This window comes from Lutjanus erythropterus, chromosome 23 (assembly GCF_056507025.1).
Source record: "Lutjanus erythropterus isolate fLutEry1 chromosome 23, fLutEry1.hap2, whole genome shotgun sequence".
In the NCBI taxonomy this organism is placed as follows: Eukaryota; Metazoa; Chordata; class Actinopteri; order Lutjaniformes; family Lutjanidae; genus Lutjanus; species Lutjanus erythropterus.
Genome location: NC_139339.1, coordinates 10111000 through 10138107, shown reverse-complemented (window position 1 = coordinate 10138107; position 27108 = coordinate 10111000). Strand labels below are relative to the sequence as shown.

The window sequence follows — 27108 nt, the reverse complement described above, 5'->3', positions numbered from 1 at the left end:
GAGGCTCTGTTCGTCCTGGTGACTGACCGTGTTCTTTGGGAGGTTTTGACATAAGCGAGAAAGCGTTGGCAGCTTTTGTTTGTTTTCTAAAAATACCCGGAAATATCCACATAAAACAACTGTTTTGTCACTGTTAGTCCTGATACTTGTGTATAGCTGATGCTCAATAGATATGTGATAAACAAAATGCTTAGACATCAATTTTGACTTCATAGGAACTTTAATCGTTTTGACATGAATTTAATTTTTGAAGCTTTTAATAGTTGTATCTACTGTCAATAATAAAGATCATGGAAAGCAATTACTTGTGCAATACCTGTGCATGCAGGTAGCCATGAAGAGCACTGATAGAAAAGTGAGCAGTTTCAAAGAACCATCAGAAAATCAATATGTTAACCACAGGCTGGAATTCTTCCAATTCTGAGCAACTGTACTAAAACAAATTCTATCTGTAGCAAATGTGAACCATCTCAGTAAAGATCCACCATTTAAAGTTGATAATTTCTGAGCTCCAAGTCACCCTGGAGAAAGCCAAGCAGCTAAATCAACTAAATTTAATCAACAGAATGAGCTTCTTTTACTCTCTCCCGCTGCATCCCTGTGGCCCCTGCTGGGGTAGAATCTGTTCTCCTCAGGATTGCTTGCCAGCTGGAGCTTTAGAAGCCTGTGGGTGGTTGCAGTTTTGAAAGAAAATTATCTGAGATCTGCACTGAGATCTGCACTGCAAATATATTTTTCAGACATCCTTGGAATCAGTGGTTTTCCCATGCCCTTATACACCAGTGTGATTTGTTTGCTTAGTTTGCCATTTAGGAGGCAAAATCTGAAAAAGGAAAGTTGCAGTTCTTGTACATAAGCCAGAGAAATCTATCTCAGTCTTTCTTTCTTTCTTTTTTTTTACTGTAGACAGTGTTAGACAACAATATTGCACATGGATTGCAAGATTGTTTCATGTCATGATGTAGGGATGGAGAGATCGCTCATATGATATTGATCATCCTTGAAAATCCTTGAAACTGCTGAAAATGCAGAGACTTAAATTAACATATTCACAGACTGTAGAGACACAAGTAGAGGAGAGCTGTTCAGATGTGTGCCAGAGCAGGCAAGCAATCATAACAGCTGTGGATGAGTGGCACATTAGCAGATGTATGTAAGAATGTACAAGTAAAGTATACAAGGCACAAACTTAGATTTCTCCACGTGAGGGTAGTGTATTTTTAGCTTTTCAGGAGGAATGAATTAAACATTGTGTTTACTTGCATATTAGTATGTCCTGCTAACCCACAGTGGTAACTGAGCATATCTTCGGCATGCCCCCAGTTCGGAGAAGCAGTGGGAGTACTGCTCTAGGAAGCTAAGCAATGTACTGCTGTGCACAGGGTCGGCAGGAAAACACATTTAAGCCACCTGAAAAAGCCCAATCTGAAAGACATCAATATCAGTTTAAGTGTATGCAATATTTAGTGTATTTAGTTATTGTGTGTCCTGGGTGCTTTCAAGGGTTACTTTGGATTCACCAAAGTCACAACATAATTCCCGGGCTCTGTGGGGTAAAATTACAGTGTAAAATGACAGTTTCCCATCAGAAAAGGCTGTCTGATGGCAACGTAAAGCTGTGAAAATATTCCAAATGCTACATTCGGAATATTTAATCTAATTTTTTCTTTAGGTGGACCTTTTTCAGGTGTTTAAAATATGTTTTTGCAGCTGAACTTGTCCACAGCAGTACGTTGCTTAACTGCTCCTGCTGTTTCTCCAAATTGCGGGCGTGGTGACTGCAGTCTGCTGTGGGTAACACACTGACTATGGAGAAGTAACTCATACATCTCCACCTCAAAAAACTCAAACCATCATTTCACAATAAAAAGCTGTTTCACAAGCTATAATAGTAAAAAAAAATAACATTAAGATATAACACTAAGTATGAGGTTAATCAATTCATAAAAGGTGTATCCAGTTATATTTTTCTCACACCCACACCTATACTGTTACCCTGTTACCTTTCTTCTCATGCCCTATTAGCATCATACACGCCGTGTTATTTTTTATCCTTCAACTCACTGAGGAGCACAGTATCCATCGGCGTCAACTCAGTTGAAGGTCCTTTGACCCACCAGCACCCTCTCAGCAACGTACCAGTTCCCCTCCCTGCCCCCCTTTATCCTTGCTGTTCGCCTTGAACCATGATCCTGAAGAGACATGACATTGACAGACACATAAACCAACGGCTTTCTATAGCACTCCCTCCCATGCCCTCGAGAAGCAAACAAGCAGAGCTACAGTTCCTCTCCAATAATGGAACAGAATCACACACTTTTCCAGTTTCTTGATCATCGGTTGAAACCATCTTACATCCGCCCTCCCTGGTGTTTAGATCTCTCACGTTTGATTAAATTGCTCCCTCTGTTTTTTTGTTTTTTTTTTCTTGAGTGGAAGCCAATATTAGAGAAAAGCGCCTGGAGCCATCAAAGTTTGCTGAGCTGAAATATCTGTAATATAACTAATAGCTTATTTCAATGAATGTTATTCAACTGGTGCTTGCGTGGCGTGTAGCAGGGAAAAAGGGTCCATATGTTGCAAGTTGAGGATCATTTGATGACACGTGTCAATTTATTAACCCACTAACATCTGGGAAAGGGTACCATTGGTATTTACGCCTTGGTATTTATCAATTCCAGCTCTGATCGGCGGTGATATAAACATGACAGCTGGTGGAAACGCCAATTTTTGTGCGCCTCGGCATGTCAGCCCAGCACAGCAGAGGTGCTCATGAAGTGCTTGTATTTGGTCAGGCATCTGAACAGTTTCCTAGATATTCTTCCCAAAAAAGTCTTATCATTTTGTTATCTAAAAGCTTATATTATCAAGCAGCAAAAATAAAGCAGGTACAAGCATCAAAACCACAGAGATTCAGTTAGTAGCTACAAAATGTACTGAGAGCTGAACGCGCTATTAAAACTTTTAAAAGTTTTTTAACATGTCTGTCTCTCTGCTCTCCTGCACATACACGAGACTAAAAACAGAAATTCAAACTCATCTTCTGGCAAGGGGAAAAGGGTCAGTTGTCTATTTTCAGTGGGTCTAGCCGTGCTTAAAAAACCTGCATACACTCGCTAATGTTGGTGTAAAAATGGTACACTGCTGCCAGCTGAGGATCATTTAAAGACGGTGCTACATGTGGAGAAGTTCAGTGTATTAGACAGACCTAATGGAGAGGGGAAATAAAAAAAAGAGCTGGTTGCTTTTAAGGAAATTCACACAACCTCAATTTGGTCCTGTTTACACTTCCATACTGCAGGCCAGACTTGTTAACATTAAAAGTGTGTTTGATTTCTATCTGAGGGTGTCAGCTGAGATTTCTCCTTTTGTCTTTTGCGAAGAAGGATCCTTTTCTCTGCACCTCTTTGTTGAGTTCTTTCTTCAGCCTTGCCTCACGATGGTGTGAATCACTTCTGCAAACTGGGGGCTCGAGGCTGCCTCTTGTTTGTCCAGGGGAAAAAAAAATATAATTACTTTGATTTCAAAGGGGAGAAAACAGCCTTTTGTTGTTGAACACTTTCAAGTGGAATGATTAACGGCAAGATTAGGAGCTAAATACCGTGTAGTAGCGCTCTCTACATTGCCTTCTCATCAGTTTCTCTAAAGACCATAAACAAAATGAATAAAAGCTTGGAGCGGAAGCTTGTTCTTGGTGCATTATCATTTAATGGCATTTATTTCTATACTTTCATGCACCTCTTTTCAGCCCTTTTTCTTTTTTCATTACATCACATTCAAGCTGTTGAAGCTCACCTCAGAAAATTCACCCATTAAAAATCCATGTATTTCCCCCGAAATGGTCTTTAGGGTGCTGGTGGGCCCTTATCACGAGTCGGGAATTTAAAACGCAGGCTTCTGCCAGTGAATCAGAAATAAGCTTGGCAATTCAGTCAACACAGCCTGGCACAGCATGAAGGAAGACACCCCATAATGAGTTCTCAGAGGCGGAGTCCCTACCTACAGCAGAGTCTAATATTCCTCCTGTGGATTTGTTGACACTCCTCAAAGCAACTTAAATCGAAGGGCCGTGATTTATGCAAGACTGTCAGGTCAGATTGACTCAGCCTCCGCTCTCGTGTCATTAGAAAGTACAGCACTTCAGTGAGTCATGCCCGCCACTGTGGTTCAGCTTTGACAGAGAAGAGAGAAGGATAACGCAGCACAAGTGACACTTCCAACTGTCTGTAGAACATCACATGGCCTTAGCAGTGCACTGGGTTATTCTCAGGAAGAAAGAGACTCCATCAGGATAGCCTAGAGGGAGCTGTTTCAAATTGGATATAAACCATTGCAAGGCGGGTGGTGTGCAGCCCTAGATGTGTCTGCTGACTGTCGTGAGAGCAACATGGAAATGAAGAGCCATATATGTGGTACATTTCATAAGGGCTGCGCCATGAATACCATCTAGCTACAAATAGGGTTTGACAGGGCCATCGGGATCTTTAGACAGTATGTTATTTGCTGTCTGGCAACAACTTGTCAGAAATAGAAACATTTCAGTGAATGCTGCTAGTACTGTACATGGAGATTTTCTTCTCAGCACATTATACATGTTAGAGGATAATTGCTGAAAATGTGACAAGACTGAGAACTCTGTGGTGTTGAATTGTTGGATTAGACTGTTAAACTGTTTTTGTGCTAAATGACACACCGGAGCCATAAAATGCTATAAGCTAGAGCACATTAGCATTTAACATTAGCCATGCAAGTGATGAGAGGACTGGTTCTTTTAAAGCTGCTTTGATTATTTTGTTGATTTTGGATGCTCCCGTGGACCAACGCAGTACTGTTTCCAGCATAATAACCACAAAATATAATGTCAAAAAGCCTGGAAAATATAAACACAGACTTGTTTCATCTGATTTCATGGAGAATCAGAGCTGGTGGCAGGCTTTAAGATCAACTAAATACAAATAAATAAATAAACTGAAGTTGTCTCTTATGCAGTTCATCAACTCCTTGTAGTAGCTTTAAGTAACCTGGTACATTTCATTTACACGCCACTAGGAAATCAACTCACGAAAGAATGTTTTTTCATGATTTTGAAACATGTTTATGTGCTTGGCATTTTTTTTTAAGGCAGATGCTATTTGCACTCAGTGTTGAATTGTAGAAGGTGTGCATGTAGCCTAGCATGGCAGAGACAAGCACCCAGGTGTCTGGAGCAAACAATGCTATTTACACCCATGACTGAGAACTATGCAGTACTGAACTGTGAAGCTGTTAGACCGTTAGACCTAAAACTATATAATTTAAGCACATTAGCATTGCAGTGTGAGTGACAAAAGGACAAAAGGACTGGTACTTTTAAGGAACTGGTTTGTGTCTTTTACCAGCCACAAGCGAACAAAACTGCTATTTTCTTATGCTTTAAGATTTTTTTAAGTGCTGATGCTATTTGCACATGGGGTGGACTACCCCATGTGGCTATTTACACCCGGGCATATGAAGCCTAACATGGCAGAGACCAGCACCCACACCAGCTAGTGTGACTATTTACACCCTCATGACAGACACAAACCATGATCTTGTCCTAAACCTAACCAAGTAGTCTTGTTTCCTAAATTTAATAAGTAGTGTTGTCACCTAAATCTAACCAAGGTTTTCTTTCCTAAACCTAACCAAGTCGTTTGGTTGCTTAAACCTAACCCAGTAATACTGAGTATATAATTAATACAGACTGTAACCCCGCTCTTCTGCAAGAGAGTCCTGTACTTATCCCATTCATCCACTGCAGCCTCTTACTGACAGTAATATGTCGCTATTTATACACTCTGTTTTCAAATTTTGCTAAGTTGTTAATAACACATTTTTCTGTGGTGTCAGAACATAAATTTATCATTGCTTTACACGAACTTTAAGACCATCCACCATGGTCACTTTTCTTAGAAATAAGAAGAAATTAAAAGAAGAAATTAGCTTTTACTGTTAATGCTTCAATATGAAGGCCTTCTGTTACTAGAAATGAATGTAATGCCAGGAATAAAACCGGCGAACAACAGTTGATGTATGCATTTGCACAAATGAAATGAAAAGCTTGTTTGCCCGGGTTTATCGAGGGGACAGAAAGGCAGAGGGCCTGGTTAACCATAATTGGAATGTTGTTAAAATAAGTGGTTGTGCTGCAGTCGCTGTTTATGCAGATCCATGCCTTAGAGCATGAGCACTTTGTCACACCCAGTAGCTCTCAAATTATGATAGATGTGGCACAGACACTGTTGTTAAATTAAAGCATGAAATTTAGCATTACTCTTAATGAGCTGCTCATGCAATTAATTAACTTCAAAAGGTCACGTTTGGTCCTTTGTCAATAACAGAGGGGGCAGAGAAATTGCATTCACCTGCTGGAGGATTTGCACTGTGTAGCACCGAGGACAATGTGACATTTTTATAAGACAAGGACGACAATATTCTGTATTTTTGTCAGCGTCAACAAATGCCATTAAAAGTAGGGATGTTCCTGGCGACTACTTTCCCTGCTGACTGATTGGAAATTTTAATTTAGACCTGCTGACTCATCTAAAAACAAGAAAACACATCAAGCAGTCAAACTTGAGCACAGTTTACCAATTGATAAGATTAAACACAATAAATAGTTGTGAAGAACGGAACAATGTTGAATGAATATCATCTATTTATGGGAAATAAACAAGCAAGCGACAAACTGTTTTCGGCTTCTGAAGGGGGTCATGCCAGTTTGGGAACCAATAAGTATTTCAACACTTGAGGGTAGCAACATTTAGTCAACTAATCGCACACGTCTGATTAAAAACCCAAACCCTCAATGTGTTAGTTTGTCTCTTGATACTTTTCGACTTCTCTGCCGTTTGTGCTTCTCAGCTGCAAGCCGCTTGGTTCCTACTGAAGACATAAGTCTTAAAATATTACATTTGCAAACATTCATTGATTTTGGACATCCAATGAGATTTTTTTGGCCGTGAGAGAAATACAAAAATTACCAGATTTAGCCTTTAAAAAGTCTCATTTCAGTCCATTTCTATCATCAAGTCTGTTCTGGAAGCTCTCAGCAGTGAAGTGAAATGACCACAGATTTTAACACCCATTAATAAAAATCACCCTCTTAAAAAGACATTTTACATAACCATGAATAATTGGTTTATATATAAAAGAAACAGCAACTGTTTTAAATTCTGTATAATTCTTCAAATCATGTCCTCGTGTTCATGCAACTTTAATGAATTAAAGTTTCAGTCATGTTACATTTTGCCGCATTTCCACCCAAAGAACCTGGAACTTTTAGTCCCAGGAACTTCTTTTCAAGGAACTAAAAATTTCCTTCAGCCCATTGTTGTCTGCATTTACAGTGCTGTCTAAAGACCGTTGAAGATTAGGCAAATTAATCCACCGACATAAAATTCTGCCAGTATACTCAACCAATCACAAATGTACAGTTTAGCTAGCCTCACCCCCAAAGTTCTTATACTTATGAGGTGGTTTCCTCCAAAGGCTCCTAGTCCCTGTAGTGGAAACGCAGTAATAGTATGAATAGTATGAACTGTTACCTTGAATAAAATTGCATTTTTCTCAGGGTTTGAACATCACTGGAAATATTTGAGATAATTTAAGTACACAACTTAACAAAATATATAACAAAGATCAAGTTGTTTTTAGACATTTTAATGCAGAAATGATTTGTCATTAAGCCTTTCACAATTTAATTTATTAGACTGGTGCAGTAAGTCTTGTGTGAGGTATTTATTAGTAAAATTATATATATTTGTATGCCTTCTGATCTCCTTCAAGTTTTTCCTTGATGCCCTGTTGAAGAGCACAGTCAGTTTACCTTCCTGTTGAATCACTGCCTCCCTCATCTGATTGTGATTCAGCAGCGTCTTTGGCTTTCAAGATGCTGGTTCCTTCCTGTAAGCAACCGAAAGCAGGTGGAGATTCTGCCCATTCCACAGCAGGGGAGGCCATCTGAAGTAGCATGAGTTTTCCGTTGGTCCAGTAGACCTGTGGGCTGGCAGTGAGTCCATGCGTGTCTGGTGGGGTCATAAAATCATCACATCTCATCAGTCTTTGTTATCCTGCCAACTTTATGGCCAAAGAAGTGGGCAGCAAGCAGCGTTTCTGTGGGCTGGTTGTGTTGAAACAGTCTGGGTTGACTTTTTCTAAGAATTTTTTTTTTTGTTTATCTCAGCTTGTCGCTGCACACCAGGACTTCCTGTTTCTAATTCAGAGGGAGATCATTTGGTGCCGAGTTAATCATCTTTATTGTTGTCATTATTGTTAGTGCTGTACCAGTGCAAGTTAAATTTCCAATTGCTTGCAGTTGCACAGGCATTGCACTTTAGTCAGAGAGCACATAACCCTCAGAAACACCAGACCTAGCCACCAAAACATGAGCTGCAATTATGCTTAATTTCCTCTGCACCGATGAAACCACGAACCAACAGTGGAGCCTGCCTGTGTTATGTGTCAGCTTGGACAAAAGGTTTTCATATTTAGGATTTTTCTGCGTGTGTCTGATAACTACACAACACATGGTTTTCTCTTGAGAGTCACACAGGCACTGACAAAATATCCAGTAAATCTCAAATGCATCAAAATATCTCCTTCAATTTGGAGAAGTAGTGCACATAACATCATGACTGTATTTTATGATGCCATTGCAGACAAAATATACGTTGGTGTGACTCCATAAATTCAGTATTTACAGACAAGTATCATGAGTACTCCAGCTCTTCCTCTGATTAACTATTTTAATTAACTATGAAGGTAAAGAATGGGGTTGTTGAGTGAAAGCTGATCGAAATATGGAAATTTACAGTGTTTGTGCAGGCAGGAGCTTTCGAGAGGTTTAGCCGCCACCCTTCCCTTCAGCTTTGTACACGAGGTCAAGCAGTGCTGATGGATATTTTTTGAAACTTTTAGATTTTTCATGAATATCACTTCTGGCAGATCCACTGACATCAATCACAGGAATTTAATACACTTCAGGAAACTGGTGCAAAGACCATATATTCCAAATAAAATTTCATTTTTCCCTCTGTGCTGAGCAGAGGTGAGACCAAGGTATTGTTCTGCAAGTCATGAGGATTTGTGCTGATGTCTTCCAGCTTACTTTGACTGATCGACGATGCTGTTACCAATACAAACATATTTTTTCCACCTAATTGCAGAGAACATTAAGTCTCTCCTATAGCTGATTTAAGATATTCTTCTGCCTACTGTTATCCGAAATAAGAAAACTACCGCTGGCAGTTTTTTCTCTTTGTTCTTCACAAATTGTTCATAATTAACAGGATAACATCTCTTGGGATGGACAATTAAATTTGTAGTTGTGAAGGCAAGTGATTTGGTTCCATGATCTGCACTTAGCAACCACTGCAAATGGCAACTTTGATATTTATTTACGAAAATAACCCCTCGACTGCGCAGATATACTACCGCCACATGCATATAATTAAAGTGTTATCATGTTGGCAGAAATGTAGGCATTTATTTATATAAATATAATATAATAGTTTATTAGTTTAATTCTTTTTACTGGACTTGCTGCAGGTGTCTCTAATTAGACTACATTCTGTGATTTGAGTCCAAACCTCTGATGCTGAGCGGTTTGGTTTGAACCTGTCGCTAATGCCGACAGTGAAATCATCCATAAGTTTAACTGAGAGACCCACGAGAGAATTAAATGCAAAGTAAAAATCAATAATACCCAAAAGAGGGAGGCAGCAGCAGCAAAGTGTCTTGGTGTAAAAAAAAAAAAAAGAGAAACAATCCCTGTGTTAATCAGTGTTTATATTTTATTACTTTCCGTGCTGAGTCTCATTTACAGCTCCTGCTGTGACAACCTGATCTTCCCGGTGAGATCAACACGGTTTTTCTTATCTGATCAGATCTAATATGATCTAATTTAGAAACTCTAAGAAGTTCAGTGGAAGTGTAATTATTTTCTTGCACTTAACAGATGTTTTTCTTTAAGACGATGCCTTATAATGAGTAGTTTCTACTTAGTGACGCAGCTTGCTTTAGAAAAAAATGACTGCCTTTCACCGGCTCCACAACATTATGGTGTGACTTTGTGCATGAATCGTGTACTTCTGCAATGTTTGACATGAATGTTAACCCACAGCCTACATGTAGAGACTTGAGTGAAAAGGTGCTGCCTTGGTGTTGTAAACAGTTAATGAACTGACTATAAAAACACATACAGTACAAGTTGCATAAACACATTTATATCGGCGGTGAAGAGCCACCCTCCTCTCCACCCTGTAAGACATTTAGGTCTGTATTTACTGAAGACTTTGTGGGTGCATTAGCACAGCTATGATGGTTCTGATCTACTAACCCGTTACCCCGAGCATTTTCTGCATGGAAATGGGGCTGAGACTTTTAGCGCGTTTGACCCATTTAATGTGTACTTTGAGGAGTGGCGATGGTATGGTGTAAATTGGAGCAAATTATTGAAATGGATCACTCCCATCAATTTACGACGCCAAAACACCTATAATTGAAAATGATATTTAACAGCTGGAGGAAGCACATCTTAACTCCTCACCCCGAGACAGCCATTTCTGCTATGTTGTTCAAATGTTCAACACGCAGAGACAGAAAATAAGACTGTAATAAGATGTAAATGTTCCATTTGGAAATTACTCGCTTTTAAATGTCAGAAGATGAGATGAAGTTATGGGAAGCAAAGTCACATTTCTGCATAAAAATAGTAGTCATGATGGTGTTATCCCACTACCTTTAAACCAGCTGTGATGCTATAAAAATCTGGTAATACAAATTTTATTACATTACAATAACTGAATATCGGCCCAATGTGACCACTCCACATCAATATTCTGTAATCACATCTCTTAAGGCATAAAATAATGTTGCTATATGAACCTCTCAACATGTAGTTTGGCAAAATTGACCCTTCCTAAGTCCCGCCCCTTATTTTCTCTGTGCTCCAATAACAGTTGAGCAAGTTTGTGACCTGGCAGGCACATCTATCTGGCCTGTTTAATGCAGGTTTTGGGTACCATTCCTAAATTTAAGTACAGAAAACAGCAAAGTAGAAAGTAGAGTAAGGTTCCTCCGGGTACCAAGCTTGTTCAATTGTTATTGGAGCACAAAACAAAAAGGGGCGGGGCTTAGGAACCATCTTTATCTTTATTTAATGCTATGCACTAGCGTGTTCTGCAGCTTTCAGTGAATAGAGTTTACTTGCGTTCACTTGTCATGGAGATTATCATCGTATAACCTTATAAGTATTATAAGTATTAAGTATATCAAATCAGTTTTCTCCATGGCAACTGTCTCCACCTGCTGAGGAAGACTGCAATATGTTGTTGAAGGCCCTCTGAAAAAGTCAGGAAGGGGACCTTGAGTTCTGATTATTTTGTCAAACTGCTGTCTTCAGGTTCAAGAATCACTCTACATGTGTGCTTATGCTGTTATTAAAGATTCAGTTCTTCTGAGAGAGGTTTCCACAAGATTATGGAAACTGGCTGCAGGCATTTGCTCCCATTTATCCCCAAGGGCATTAGTGAGGCCGGGCAATATGTGATAAGGTCTGGCTCTCAGTTGGTCTTCCAGTTCATCCCAAAGGTGATGGATGGGGTTGAGACCGGAGCTTCAAGTTCTTACTCACTGACCTCGGGAAACCATTTTTTACGGACTTCACTTTGAGACCAGAGTTAAAAACACACTACTGTCAAAAGTGACATTCACCTAAACCTAACTGTAATCATTCTGCCATCACAAATGGTGACATGAGAAAAGTGAGACCTGGCATCCCCATCACGCTGTATTCTACCTCTGCTTTCTAATCACGAACGTCTCCACCTCCTCCTGCTTTTTTTGCATATTTTTAGTGACGAGTGTGAAAGCTCGGCTCAGAGTTTTCCGCTCCGTGCATCTATTAAACACAGCCCGTGCAAGAAGGGAAACTTTCAAAGTGATCTGGAGTGTCGTGAGAACAGATGTTTCACAGTCACTCTCTAAGTTTCAAAGCCCCTGATTATTGGCTCATTCCTTCCTTTTCACTTTTAATGTGGGAACTCTAATTATCACCTTAAGTTATGTTGAAGTAGATTTCCTAACACGCTTTAGTGTTAACAGCCATTTTTTTACACCTTTGTGGAGGAAAAGTGTAAAATATTATTTTGAGCCAACTTGCTCCACACCTACGTTGGATCCTTTACATTGTGTTATTATATACTGTATATATTATTGATAATCGTTTTATCGGAAAAAGTCCTTTTGGGCATATCCAAGAATAAACCCCGCTGATTATTTATTTTATTGTAGCTCATACTGAAATTTGCCTGAAAAGCTTTGTGTTTTAACATGACATCATACTGTCACGTGTGGTTGTGTGTCATGAATATTTTCCTTTGGACTTGTCATAAAGATGTCATTATGTTTTATTACAACAGTGTTGTGAATAATTTCCTACTAAAGCAGCACTATTTTGACCTGTCATAAAGATGTTATTAAATGTTATAAGACTGGTTTGACAACAGAATACAGTAGCAAGCTGATTGGACAGATAGGGGTTAGCAAGTTCACTTGCTGCTAAAGTAGGCTAACCGCTGTCTGCTGTTATCTGAAGCTGGTGTTAGCTAGTTAGCTCGGTTAGCCGTGGAGCTGGTCGCCTGATTAGCAGACTTAGATGCTGTCTTGGTTATTGTCAGGTTGTCATTACAGAGGTTAATGTTAAGTTGTCATACAAATGACAAAACAATGTCATCTTTGCAATTAAGGTTACATAATTGACCAAATGATACTTAATGACTGCTGTCATAAACATGCATGCTCCTGCATGTTCATGACAGGTATGAGGTATGACAGTCATATATGTATCCCTTCAAATAAAGTGTTAACAAAATATTACCATGACAACACAATCTAATTGTGGTTGCATCAAATGTTGATACGTATATGTATGTGGGATTTTAATACTTTTAAAGTACAGTGACTCTATAATTTAATTCAGTGCATTTTTTTCCTCAGTTATCTGAAAAGCCCATAAAGACCAGCTGTTGTTCCTCACTGCCTATCATATCTTCCACATGCCTCAACTTTCACCTATTTTGAGAAGAAAATAGCAGCAATAATAATGTAACATCTTGAGAGATGGCAGGGAGAATGCAGCTTTAAATGATCTGCCAGAGGCTATTTGCCTCATTGCCCTTAGTGATGGCTCTAAAAACTAAATTGGCTTCAAGTTTGGCTTGTTTTGTTTCCCATTTTTCGCATATAAATTGAGGCATCTTTTGAGAGAGAGGCTGTTTCTCTCTGTATTGTCTTTTTTTTTTTTCCTGGGTAATTTATGTGGGAAAGAGGTCTCTGCTGTGCATTCACCTTCCCTCTTCATGTTGTTTCACAGAAGCGAAGCCTAATAAGATAAAAAATGAAAAAAAATATATATCTATCTTGTGCATTGACTCTCGGCTCTGCATAAAGAATTTCAGGGCCGAAATATGATAAGCTGTCAGGAAAGTGAACTTCAATCAGACTCATAGTAAAAATACTGTACAGCATTTTTATTCAGAGTTGCATTTGTGGTTCGCCATGTGGAAAATGAAGGAAAACTGAAAAATGGCCCACTTTGAGTACATCTTCTTATAAACTGACTCTAAATGGATGAACTGGCATTGGGCCTTTGGGCTGCCAGCAAACTCTCAACCTGATTTTCAAGTGAAAGGAATTCACAATGATCATGATGCTTTTTTTTTATTATGAAGTAGTCTTCCAAATGTTAGTTATACTTGGCATTTGATTCCATAATTGCACTTAAGCCTAATGAGCTGACCATTTGACAGCTAAAAGAATGTAAAGCCCAGAGGAGGCAAATGTACACACATTCTTTACTCAAGTAGATGTACAGATACTTGTTAAAAAAAGATTCTGGTGACAGTAGAAGCACTGTTTCGATTTCTTTAATCAAGTAAAAGTAAAAAAGCACAGGCTGTGAAATGTATTCAGTGTATAAAAGAAAAAACCTCACCTTTTCTCCATGGTCAATTCTCCATCTACTGTTACACCGTTTGCCTCCTGTAACGTCTTTTACATTGTTACGTCATGCTATGGTCAGAAAAATAAATATTCAAGTAAAGCACAGATACCTGAAACCTCTAATTAAGTTCAGTAACAGAGTATTTGCACTTATTTATTTACCACCTCTGGTAAAGCTCTGATCATGGCTGCGCTTTTATGCTTTTTTTACTGTGGAAGAGAGATCCAAACACTGCAGAACTTTTTCACCACCAAGACATAAATCAAAGTGCCTCACTCCCACCTTCATGTTCTACAGTAGGTGCTCTTATATTAGATGCACTCCTGGAAAAAGCACTGTAGTACCTCAAGGCAGTTGTTCCTAAAATAAGAATAGGGCTCCCCTTATTCCTTAATAAAAGCACAGTAACTGCAGCACTAACAACACAGTGATTGTTAGTATAATGGTGTAATAAAAGTTGCATTGAAACATAATTTACATTTTCTGCCTGTAATAAAGCTGGATGTACTTATTAATCATGCATAATACAGTATATTCATAGACATTCATGCACTTGAATAGCACTCTGCTTAATGTAAATTCCTTCTGGATCTGTATTTAAGGCACTGCATGCCTTTGTAACTGTGCTATTTGTCCAAAAAGCTCTATTTGCGCTACTTTTTATTTTTCATTTTTCTGTCCAAACAAAACTTTCTTTGAAGGAGTTCAGTTGTGCTTTTGTGTGTGCTTGTTGGACGGGAGCTGAGTACAGAGATAAAGATTGATCGAAGGCATTTAAAATATATTAATACTGAGTTCTCCACATTTCAAAAAGCACATACGTTGTAAGCACACATATAAATACTCTTTTTTTTTTTTTTTTAATCTCATATTGATTCCCTTTAAAACAAGAGAAAATCATTGCAAGCTAACATTAAACTAGTGAAACAGCAACAGAATCAGAAAAGAGGCAGCTCCAAACAAGCACAATAAAATATGTTGTACTAGCTCTGCATTTTTCGAAGTTAAAAAACTCAACTCATCAGCACTTATCCGAGTTTAGTCCAGGGAATGCCCCTATTCCAGGTGCCTATTTTAAAAGGTACACAATGTGCAATGCAGGTTTTTACAGTAAGGGGTATAATCCAGGATAGCGTTTTTTTTCCTGTTTGGTCAGTATGTGTGGACTTAATGCTGCAGAGCATTTCAGACAGGTATAGAATTGTTGCCGGCTGTAACGAGTAACAAGGGTGCAGTTGCAGCTGTAACCTGCACCGAAGACACCTCAGCAAGGTGCAGACTTGTTGACACAGGGGCTTAAAGCTGGATCTGCTGATTAAAGGACAGACAGGTGGTAGACAACCCTGCAGCCTTTACAAGCAGGTCAGATGATTCACTATTGATTCAGGTTGGGAGGGGGGGGAGACATCTATCAGGTGTTTCCACCTAACAAAATGTGTGACTCTGTCTAAACATTTTATATGTGAATGTGATTCTGAAAACCAGCGAATGAACTTGATAATCAGAAAAGCCTCTAGTTACTGTACGGCTGCTCTGTGTTCACACTGAATAAATGTTTGCCAGATTCCTCTTAAAGGAAAAGTTCAATATTTTGGGAAATACGCTGTTGTTTGATGAGAAGACTGATAGCACACACCAGTGCTTTTAAATATGGAGCTACCCGCTTAGCTTAGCACATGTACTGCAAACGCGGAGAAACAGCAAGCTGTATCCAGATGTGGGACCAAGTCATTGTTTTGCAAGTCACAAGTTATTCTTTGCACTCGTGTCTTAAGTCCTAAACTTTGAATTTTGAGTCATAAACAGGCCATATTGTGGTCTTCACGAAATGTAATGCCATTTTAACAACAGAGCCTCAGCTTACTGTTTTGCATGCAAATTAAAATGCCAAACAAATTAGACAGTCATTTTTGTTGACCACCACATAGTTTATGTACATGAACAAACTACACTTGATCGGTTTCAGTGTTGTATAGTAAAATAATCTTTGGACAACTAACAGTAAGCAATGTCAAACAGGAGTACAGACATTGACTCCCGCCTGTGCAGACACTCTGCTATCAGTTTGACTGTCAATAACGGAGAATAGCTTAGCACCCTTTGTGCTAAGCTAAGCTAAATGGCTTCTGGCTGTAGTTGGCTGTTGCCCCCCCAAAAAATTATACCTTTAAGTTCATGCATGGTTAGGTTGTGACAAATTCCTTCTGTACATACACTGTACTACCAGTTGAAGTGCCAAAAATGCAGAATAAAATGTCCTTCCAAAACAATCAGTATATTAATTTAATTTATTTTTCATTCAAATTAGGCAGATGTTCTATATTCATATTGCTGCTACTATTGCAGGTTCCTTTATCTGAGTAAATATGATTGCTATTAGCTTTTAATGGTAAAACACCCTGTGCGTTGCATGGTGCTAAAGCAATTAATTTTTATCTCTCGCAATTACTCGTAGTTCAAAAGAAAGAAAAGCCTGTTTATTTTAGAGCTTGTAACACTTTGTTTCTTTGGTATATTTTTTAGCTCCATATTTCTGACAAAGTCAGCAGCACTGAAAGATATTATTACATGCATGCAGTAATATGTAGTGTAGGATTTTCATCTCTAAGATAAAGGTACGTAATTGAAATAATAAAATATCATCAACAATATGAAGATGACTGAATGAATTAATAAAGCCACCTGGAGTATAACCTGCTGTGCGATGCTGAGACTGTTATTGCAACACATTCCACTCATAAGTGTGTGACCTGAGGTTGCTCCATGCTATCAAGATGAGCAGTGTTGGTTTTCCTTAAAGTTTGCTACTAAACAATTAAGCACATGTCTTTATACTGCTGAGTCACCTCTGACCTGTGGCATGCCAGCCGAGTGTACACAGTGTTACCTGTAAACCAATTAGCTTGTGTTGACTTTGCTGCAGTTTGCAGTGTCACCCTCAGTGAACTCCACCCACGCCGTCACATAGCAGTCTAGTGGGAGAAGGGCTTAATTGCTGTCTCTCTCCTTCTCCCTCTCTTCACTGGATCTCAGTGGACTGGGGAATAAATATGCTTTCTCTTTTCTTCCTGTAGAGCCCCAGAGAGTAACAGTTGGGTGCCTGTGTAAGATCTGTGATAGACAATGGACACTTTATGGTAACATTTTATTTGAAGCGATGTGCATAAGACTGCAATTACATGTCATATTGACACCTGTCATTAACATAAAGATATTATGAATGTTTAAGTGTCATTCCATCAATTATGCCATTTTTAATACAAAGTTAGCATTGTTCAAGATGTCATGTCAGCTTGAAATGATCAAACCTAAAGATGTTAAGCATAATGTTTTAACATTACATTTAACTTTCATATCTGGTTGATTTTGATTATGAGACCATTATAATTGTGTCATGAATATTTGACTTGACCTCAAGTAAAGTGGTACATTTTGGACTTGTCATTAAAATGTTATTAAGTTTTATTACACTGTCAAATGTTTTTGTAACAGTGTTATGAATAATTACAATACTTGGACTTCACCTAAAGTGGTACGGCAGTGGTACGACTTTGCCCAACGTCAATTGTCATAAGAAAGCCAACAATTAAACATTGTCAACTTAGCATTAAAAACAGAATAATTGACCGACTGACACTTCTGACTACAGTCTAGAGCTTGAGATCTGTGCCTGAACCCGCCCTGACAGGTTCGGGTTGGGTCGACTCGGGCTGTATTTTCTCATTGGGTTCGGGCTGTGCTATATTTATTTATTCATTTTCATTTTTCTCTTAAATTTGGTCATTGCCAATTCCAGCACCCTGCATGCATTGTCCCCGTCACTGAAAATTCCCACTGTTCGGTGCACAGAGGGAAGCTTGTTAAGAAAAATGTTGGGCTGTAATCAGGTTCAGGCTGAAATATGCTAATGAGGGTTGGGTTGGTTTTGGACAAAATTTTGTCAGCATCGGGCTTCAACAGGCTCAGCTTTTCAGACTACTTTTTGTTAATGACAGGTGTCGTATCTCAAACAATGTCAGCTTTATGGTAAAAATTACATAATTGACTCAGTGCAATTCATGAAGACTTCCTTATGGTCATGACAGGTGTTATGACATGGTTATGACAGTTTTATGCACACCCCGCTCAAATAATGAGTTAACCAAGTTTGGGACTCCAAAAAACCCCACAGGGACTCTGTAATAGGCGTTAAAGAAACCTAAAAATGATCTCTTTTAAAAAAGTACATGAAGCTTAGTTTCACTAACTTTTCTTACAGACAAAAACAAAGACTTCTATATTTCTTTTATGTCTCATTTCATTAACTTAAACTGGAAAGTATTTGGTTTGGAAGTAGTTTTGCCCCAAAAATCAGCAGAGTTCTGAGTGAACTGAGCCTGCAGTCTGATCCACTGAAGCATGAAATAGTGCCTGAGGGGCTAAGTGGTTGCATCTAAGATATTTATTCTCTAACTGTGTACCTTTGGGCCCCAGAACACCTGCCGATGATTGACACAGTGGTACCGACTTATTATGGCTAGTGTCGGGGCTGCGTTGTCAGCCGGTGACAGATCGAACGTGTGGGACAGAAAGCGACGCACTGTGGAGTTCAGGACCCGAATGGGAGGATCGCTGTTGTCATTTTTGATCTGCTGCACATCATAGCCTTCTAATTATTGTCAAAGTTTGAATCTGTGACCCACTAAGTTTTATCCTCTTGTCTCTTTCTTCCTTATCCTTTGCATCCCCCTTGCTGCGCATCATCATCTGTCATATTCGCGGCCTGTTCAGTTGGTGATTCATATGCTCAGCGTCACCACCAGTACTCTGATTTCCTCCCACTCTCTTTTGCGCACTTTTATTTCTTTTTTATCATTCTGTCTTCTTCTTTTCTCTGGCTTTGTCTTATATTGCCATCGCTGTCAGCCAGCCTTTGTCACCATCCGTCCATCTAAGCGGACATTTCCTCCTTCGTGTCGCGCTGAGCTCATTTGCTAAGGATAGACGGGGACAGTTTGTATAAATGTGCCTGTTTGACCTTTCTGCTGTGTCCCATTTATGTAACGCAGACGGCAGAATGTGAAGTGTCTGTCTTGGAGACAGACAGCTAATCAACCTGCACCTCCGTCCGCATGTTGGGCTCGGCATTTCTAATCTCTGCTAACTTTTTTTTTTTTTTTTCCTTTTTACCCAGCACCACATTTTCTGTGTGGCCTTGCCTGCTTTTGTTTTCTCACAAGCTGCCACATGGAGGCGAGCATCCAAGGTCAGATCGCAGTGCCCCCACACACAAATAGCCCAGCATTTTTTTTTTCTTTTTTGTGCAGTGCTGGCGTGTCAGCAAAAGTGGGCAGGGATGGATGGCTTTGCCTTGAGGGTAAGAGAGAGGGTGATCGAGAGGGGGGAAGTGAGGTACAGACATACAGGGGTACTCCCTTATGGGACTCATTTGATTGCTTTTTCACTGCGTTACCCCTCTTCCTTCCCCCCTTTCCACTGCTCTCTATACTTCTGTCTATCAGGTGCCATCTGTTTCTGGGCTCAGATGAGGATGTTTGTTGTTGCTGAAACACCTGCTTTACAAACTTAATGAATCCAGTGCTTGTATAAGGAACAATAAAGCCAGTGTCGAGAGGGAATTCTGATTTATTTATTTTATTGTTCATTTATTTAGTGTGTAAGGCTATTTGGCAGGTGGCACATTGTTTCATTTGGCATTTAATTCCACTTTTAAAGGTTCTGGTTGGGAAATTGTTGTAACATTCTGAACCAAAGCACTGATGAGTTTCAGTTTCTGTTTCAGCTACCATGCTGCAGTTATGTAAGGTCTCCGTCGGTCCTTCAGGCATGGATGTCCTGCTAACTTGTCATATAATGTGGCTTAGGGTGTTGAGTGTCCTTGATGAGGTCAAGTCCAGCTGTGAAGAAACCTTTAACCAGTTCTTAGCTCTTCTTGTATCCTGAAGAGATGAACAGGATCAAGGGGTCTACAGCCATGCTGACAGCTCTTTGAGGCTGTACTCAGGCACAGTGTCGCTTTTTGCTAACTTGTAATGACAGCATGGCAGCATGCTCACAATGGATGGTAACATGCTAATGTTTACCAAGTTGTACATTTGATAAAGCACTAAGTATGAAGTTCAGCTGAGGTTGATGGGAATGTCAGTTTGGTCATAAATCAAAGTATCCCAGCAAACACTGGTTGGATGGCAACGTCGTGTCCCTGGCCAAAAATAGTCCTGTCGAATGCCAAAAACTCTGATGTGGTTATGAAGCGGACAGCCAAATGGCGATGTTTTCATGTCCAACAATGGAAAGACTTGATGCCCATTTTTAAAAGTAAAAATCATGTTTATGCCATTTACGTGTATCTATGTGTAAATGATGTTCCCGTCTCATCGTATTAACCCAGTGGGGCTTGAAAGCACCAAAGCTCTTTATCCAATCTGTCTTTGATCACACATGGGAGAGGTTTGCCTTCAGGGCTTTCTGCCAGAAAGTCAGGTGATTTAGTGTATAGTCCGTGTGAGGACCAGCAGGTTGTAATGGATGAATGAACACAGGAATTTGGGGCTTCAAGTCCCTTAAGTAACCAAAGTCATATTATTCTTTATACCTAACTGACTTATTATTTTCAGTGTTAAAGGTGTATAGAGCTGCTGAATGCACACTGTGTACATACACTTTAGCATAATTGCTAAACAGGCCCATTTGTGTTAAAGCCATTTTTCAAGATTGCCAGGGCCATTTGCACTGCCATTGCATTGACCATTTTTGAACCATGATGGGATGTCATGATTAAGATGTTCAAATGGTCATTCAGCATCTTAATATTTTCTTGGTTTTATTGACTTGGACAAATTTGACATGATTAGGGAGGTAAAAAGAGGTTACAGGGTCACCAAAGTCACCAAAGGTAATACAACTGATGGGAATATGAATTTCTATCAAATTTAATGGCAGTCTAGCCAATAGTTGTTGAGACATTACAGTAAAATCCACAAATGTTTGCCTCATGGTTGCACTATGAGGGATCTCAGGGGATGACCAAAGTAATAAGGATGCTCTTGGAACCATGCATGTATGTACAAAATCCATCAAGATATTTCACTGTATCAGTCAAAAATTTGTCCTTATGGTAACATTACAGACAAAACAGACAAATAATGTCAAAGGCGGTACGTAAATCAAGTAACAGCAAGACACATGAAAGATTAGAATCCATTGCAATGAATAGATCATTAGTTAGTGCAATATCAGTAGAGTGTTAAGGTGCATGCAGTAGTTGCTGAAATATTTTTGTCTGGACCAAAGTCTAAGATTTAGTACCCGAATAACATTGATGTGAGCATGGCTAAAACAAAAGATTACAGTGGGAACCTTGTTGCACAATGTCAAATTTCTTAAAGGGGCAATGGATTCTCCATAGGCTTAGTCATGGTGAGACACATTTAATTCTACTGTAGGCTGCACTGCTTACTCTGCAGTCAAAAAAAGATGTTTCTGTTATTTTTTTACGTGCCCTTATATCTGGCAGTTGGGGGGGAAGTTGCATCCCTGTTGAAACATACAGTAGACATGAAAGGATAAATGCCTAAATGAAAGTCTCTGAGAGATGAGAAGCATTTAATGCAATCCGCAAACAAGAGCATGAGCAAAAGAAGTCGGCAGCCAATCACTTACCTCTCTCCCACTATCTCCCGGTCTCTGATGTTCATCATTTTCTTTTCTTTCATCTTGCTTTTCTCTCATGCGGCCTTTGATAACCTCCCCCCCCCCCCCCCCCCTTCCTCCCGCACTTCCTGGCCCACGTCTACTTACGCTGCAGCCATTTTTTTTCCCTCCAACCTGCACTTTCTCACTCACTCTTTCACTCTATCTCTTTCTTTCTGCCTCGTTGTGGCTGTCTGGGCATCCTCTGGTCTTTTATAACAGTCAGTGTAATGGTTCAAATGTCAAGGAAAAAAGCCCCGCTGCCTTTCCCCCTGTCGGTTTCACCATCAAGGTCTTTGATCAGTTTGTTACTGGAGCTAGTGATCGTGCCTCTACTCTCCAGCACTATCCCCAGCAAGTGCATTAGTGATGGTCTCTGCTAATTGCTAACTCCTTTAGACTCATCGCTGCCTTGGTAGAAGAGCTGTGGGTGGCAGGGTAGCTCCTTGTCAATCTCCTGTCTCAGTAGGTAGCCACAGAGCGGAGACAGTGTCTCACTGTTCAATAATTCTGCTTTGTAAAAGACCGCTTTGGTCTACAGCTTTTACTGTCTTCACAAGCAACACTGTTTTCATACTTGTTTTATTTAAACCTAACTGATTTTGCTCACTAGTTTTGGCATAAACACAACACTGACATCATCTTGTAAAGATGTTTTGACTGATGCATTAGCAAAAACTTGCCTATGTACACATTCAGAGATGTAACAGCATTAGCGTTCATTTGGTGTCATTTCCTGACTCCTTCCAAATAAAAGTCCAATGTTTAATCTCCTTTAAGAGTTTACCAACTAGTTACTAACTTTGTCTCTCTGCTGTTCAGTGTCAGGCAGTTAGCATAAAGTCAGCTTAAAGTCGGCTTTTAGATTTTTTGCTTAAAAAAAAAATCTGAAACTTTGGTTTTGCTTAAAATGACCCTGATGAGAGCAGTGAGATTTTTTTTTTAATCCAGCCTGTAAAACCAGCTGAAAGATGCTAAAGAATAATTAATTACACAACATAGCATTCTTGCTCAGGATCCCTGAAAGGGAATATTTGGTGCAGTGCATTATGGTAAATGTAGGCATTGCCAGCACAGCTCTGCATGCACAAGAACTCAGCTTTCTTGGTCAAAATGTCATGCACTGAAGAATTTGTTCCTTTAGTTGACTACTTTTACCATCAATACCCTGAAAAGTGCAGAATTTCCTCTTTAAATTTCTTATTAAAGAATATTGACCCAGATATATACTGATTGTGACATTTTAAAAGTGAAAAATAAACCCTAACCCTATCCCTAGTTTCACTCTGTAACGGTGACAGTTTCTAAATTAACTCAAACATCTTTGGCATTTCTGTAGTACAATTCCTTGGTATTCTATGATAAACTGAAATAAGCAAATAGTTTTGTCAATTCTGATGTATATTCTTGAAGCTATAATTCTACATCAAAGCCTGGGTATTTGTATTCAATCTCTGCAAGAATCAAAGCACAGCATGGAAAGAACTGTTGTGAGGAAAAGTAAAACCGCCATGAATTAAGCCTTGTGTGCCTGTTTTCTCAGTGTGGACGTTGTTTTTCTTTTCTCCTGTGCAGGTACACTTACACCCTGTGCCCGTTCAATCAAGTCACTCAAAAGAACACTGCAGGAACAGAGGTCTCATTAGGGTAAGTACCTCAATTATCTCCTCCTTTGTCTCCAGTAGTTAAAATCCCAAACAATAACTGGCCATTGTATGTCAGGGACAGTGGAAAGATTTTAAATGCAGTACTGAGGACAGTTTAACATATGCAGTTTGAGGGACCCTTCTTCCAAACAGCTTTGCGAGGACACTTTGTGCTGCTTAGAGTCTATATGAGACACATTCACATTCATAATAATAAGCCACAAAAAGACTTTTTATAAGAGCAGCTTCAGGAACCCTTGTTGTCCTTGGTCTGTCATCATGCAATTAGGCCAGAAAAGTTAATTTTTTCTTATTTATACCAATTAAATAAATACACATGGCAGCTTTTCTCATTTAAAGAGTGGACCTGAAACAAATCCCACCACTGCGCTCCTATGAAAGCTCTTTAATCATTGTTACAGAGCTCATATTAATTTACCCTAAGACCGATGTTTGCGCTATTGATTTTTTAAAAATTCTTATTCAATCTCTGTTAGGCTTCATACGACCTTTAATCAATCGCTAACAGATCTCTATTATAGTTTTAATACCTTTTGATCAATGACAAACAGGGGGCGAGTTTCATATACTGCTGGGTTGTATTCCTCAGCCTCGAAGGGTTTCAATTTCATCTGAAGGATTATGCTCTGGCCTTTTACCGTCCCCGCGGGATTGGCTGTGTCGACTGCTGGACATCGGTGTGTATCAAAATGCCTGTGTGCTATGAAAGATGCCACTCAGTCCCCATAGAAACAGACCTTTAGATGTCACCAGACGTGTTCTGTTTTTTTTTTTTTTTTTTTCATTCTTTGTTCCCCAGGAGTGTTGGTGTAGGTCGGGAGTGAAATTTCTCTGAAGGATCAGCAAAAACATACCCGTACACTCTTAGAAAGAAAGACGCTAACTAGAACCATAAAGAGTTCTTTGTCTTGTCCCCATACGAGAACCCTTTTTGGTTGCCTTTATAAAGGTTCCACTTTGAACTTGAACCAGTCTGATCATTTCCGCCAAACATGAACTGGTTCGGAACCTGAAAAGTTCCCAGCTGGAACCAAAAACAACAGGTTTTCCTCTGCAGCCAAAGTGGGCGTGTCATATTCAACAGGTTGTTGTCCATTCTGTAGCGCCCTCTGCTGATGAGATCCCTGATTACAATGGTTCCACTCAAAACTGGCAGAAATGTGGGCTGGTTCGCTGGATAGCATTAAGGTTCCAAGGATCTTGAACGGAACCAATTGAAGTTTATTAGGTGGACAGGGGCCCTGGGAAGGTCTACATAGAAACCTCCTTTTTACATTCCAAAGGTTTTATCTAGAACCAGTCAAGGGGGTTCCAAAAACCTTTTTTTATTCCAAAAATTCTATCTAGAACAGATGTAGGGGGTTCTTCTGAAAACCTTTTTATTTTTCAAGGGTTTTTTTCTAGAACACAGTTAGGGGGCTCTACAGAGAACATTTTTGTATTCCAAAGGTTTTATCTAGAACATACTCTACGCTTGAAATCCTTGTTGGAGTTTCAACAGTCCTTGACCGTTCGTCTTACAAAGAACCCTTGACAAAAACCTTTATCCAAAAAGTGTTCTACAGAAGCACCTGGTTGTGGGTAGAACCCCAGCCCTTCAGGAAGATGCCTTTTGGAACCCTTATTTCTAAGAGTGATGTATAACAATAACTATATTTTCAACCTGCTGAGTTGAAACAATGGCTGTCATTGAGCTGCAGAGTGTTGCTTATATAATTGTAACATCTATGCCAAACAGGTAAAGAAGAAACATAAATATGAGACTGATGTTTTACTTTTTTTTACTTTACTTTAAATTAAAAAAAAACATATCATACTGATGTTTTCCTTGTTTTTTAGTTTTTCTCTTCTTTTAGATTTGAGATGATGATTACGGCATGTCGTCTCGCTGTCCTTTTCCACTCTCTCATTAGCCTTAACCGTCAGTGATCCGACACTTTTATAGGGTGCAATTATGGAAACGCTATTCCATCGACATTGACACCTCTCGGCAAAAAAAGCTTTTATGATCCGCAGCAACTCCTCCCCGAAGAGGAGGACTCAATTGCAGTGCTGTTTTGGTTGTAGCGGGCACATAGGCTAACGACTTGTTTTGCGAACAGACAATATAAAGGCATAAATGACCACGGGGAAATTTGCGACAAAGTGTCAAAACATTTTGTCTCCCTTTCAGATGTGATGCCATTAGGCTTGACTTGCCTTCTTTTGGCAGTTTGAAGTGAGACGTTAAAGATAATTTATTAGCAATTATCCCCTTTCTGCACATGTAGTTTAGCTTTCAGATGGCAAATTAATTGGAATCTGAAGCAGGGCTGTGTTCTTTTTGCACCGCCACCTCCCACACTACCCACTCACTTTTGGAGCGGAAAGTGCAATGCTTCACCATGTTTTTAGCGCAGGAAAGAGGAAGAACAGAATGCTAACTGTGAGTAATGTGACCCCAGCGCTTCTGCCTGCCTGTCACTCATGATGGTATGGAAGGGCAGAAGGACCAAACGGAACCAGTGGTCAAACACGTCTCCGACTCATGGGAGTTGGTCACTCTGTTTGGAACAGACCGTTGCCAAACAGAACTCGAGGGAATAATTTCAAATATATATTCATGTTTGAATGTTTTAGACTGATGTTACAGAAGAAAATTGTGGACGGCCGTTTCCTAGAAAGTCTGGATTCAGAGCTGCCAAACTCATTTTAGTTCATGGGCCACATACTGTTCAATTTGATTTCAAATGTGCTGGACCAGTAAAATCATTGCATAATAACCTATAAATAACAACACCTCAATTTTTTTTAGTGTAAAGAAGTCAGTGCTATAAGTAGCACATTTCATACAGCGGAGGTAAACTCAGTTGTGCTTCAAAATAAAAGCAAAGATACATCGTACATGACAAAAACAAAAAAAAAATATTAAAAGTAAGAAATTATTACATATATAAAAACACACAGGATAAGATAAAAACATTGAAAAAAAAAAAAAAACCTAACTAAATTATGTAGTTTTAGTTTAAAAAAAAAAAAAATTAGAAGTACAAATACATCCTGAACAGTCTGACTGAATGTGGAAAAACTGAGACACTGTTAATATTGTAGCTGCTTATTTTCATTTCACTTTTCACATTTCAGTCTGCTGTCATTTCATGACATACAAAATACACAGATCACGGTGAATCTACAGATGTATTTTGGAACTGAACATCAATTTAGTATTTTACTTATTTATGATTTAACAACATATCAAAATCTAGACACCAATGAAATTAGATGGCTAATGAGGAAGGTTATCCTCTGCATCCCCTGCATTACAAACCAGTTAAAAATCACTGCCTTAGCAACAGAATTCAACCAGTATTGTTTTAAGATGGACTGATACAGACTATTTTGTACTGAAGCTGCTGATTGACAGTACTTTGCACATTGTCCAATATCTTTTATTATAACCACAAAACAAACTTTTTGTTGTTGTTGTTTTGTTGTGGAAAGTCAAGGTAATATTTCCAAAGCTTGGTGGGAGCTTAGGGCTGTGATGGAATCACAGGCGCCTTTCAGTTTTCAGTCGATGGCTACTGTCGGACTCTCAGGTGAGCCGCCATGTGATATGTTTCCTCTCCAGTCTCCTGTCGGCCTGAGTCTTGGGCTGATATTCTTTTTCTAAGAGGACGTCGCTCCACAGTAGTCATGTCAATGTCATAGCTAGCAACAGTGGCTATAGCTGCTGGGTAAAGCATG

General features: G+C 39.3%; 1 protein-coding gene across 1 annotated transcript in view; it reads left to right on the top strand.

Annotated features, from left to right (window-relative positions):
• Positions 1 to 27108, top strand: part of LOC146305604 (glucosidase 2 subunit beta-like) — a 174877-nt gene that overhangs the window by 120208 nt on the left and 27561 nt on the right. Inside the window, exon 13 of the mRNA XM_084712707.1 lies at positions 23291 to 23362. Within this exon, the coding sequence (XP_084568833.1) occupies positions 23291 to 23362 (72 nt within the window). The remainder of the gene's footprint in view (positions 1 to 23290; positions 23363 to 27108) is intronic.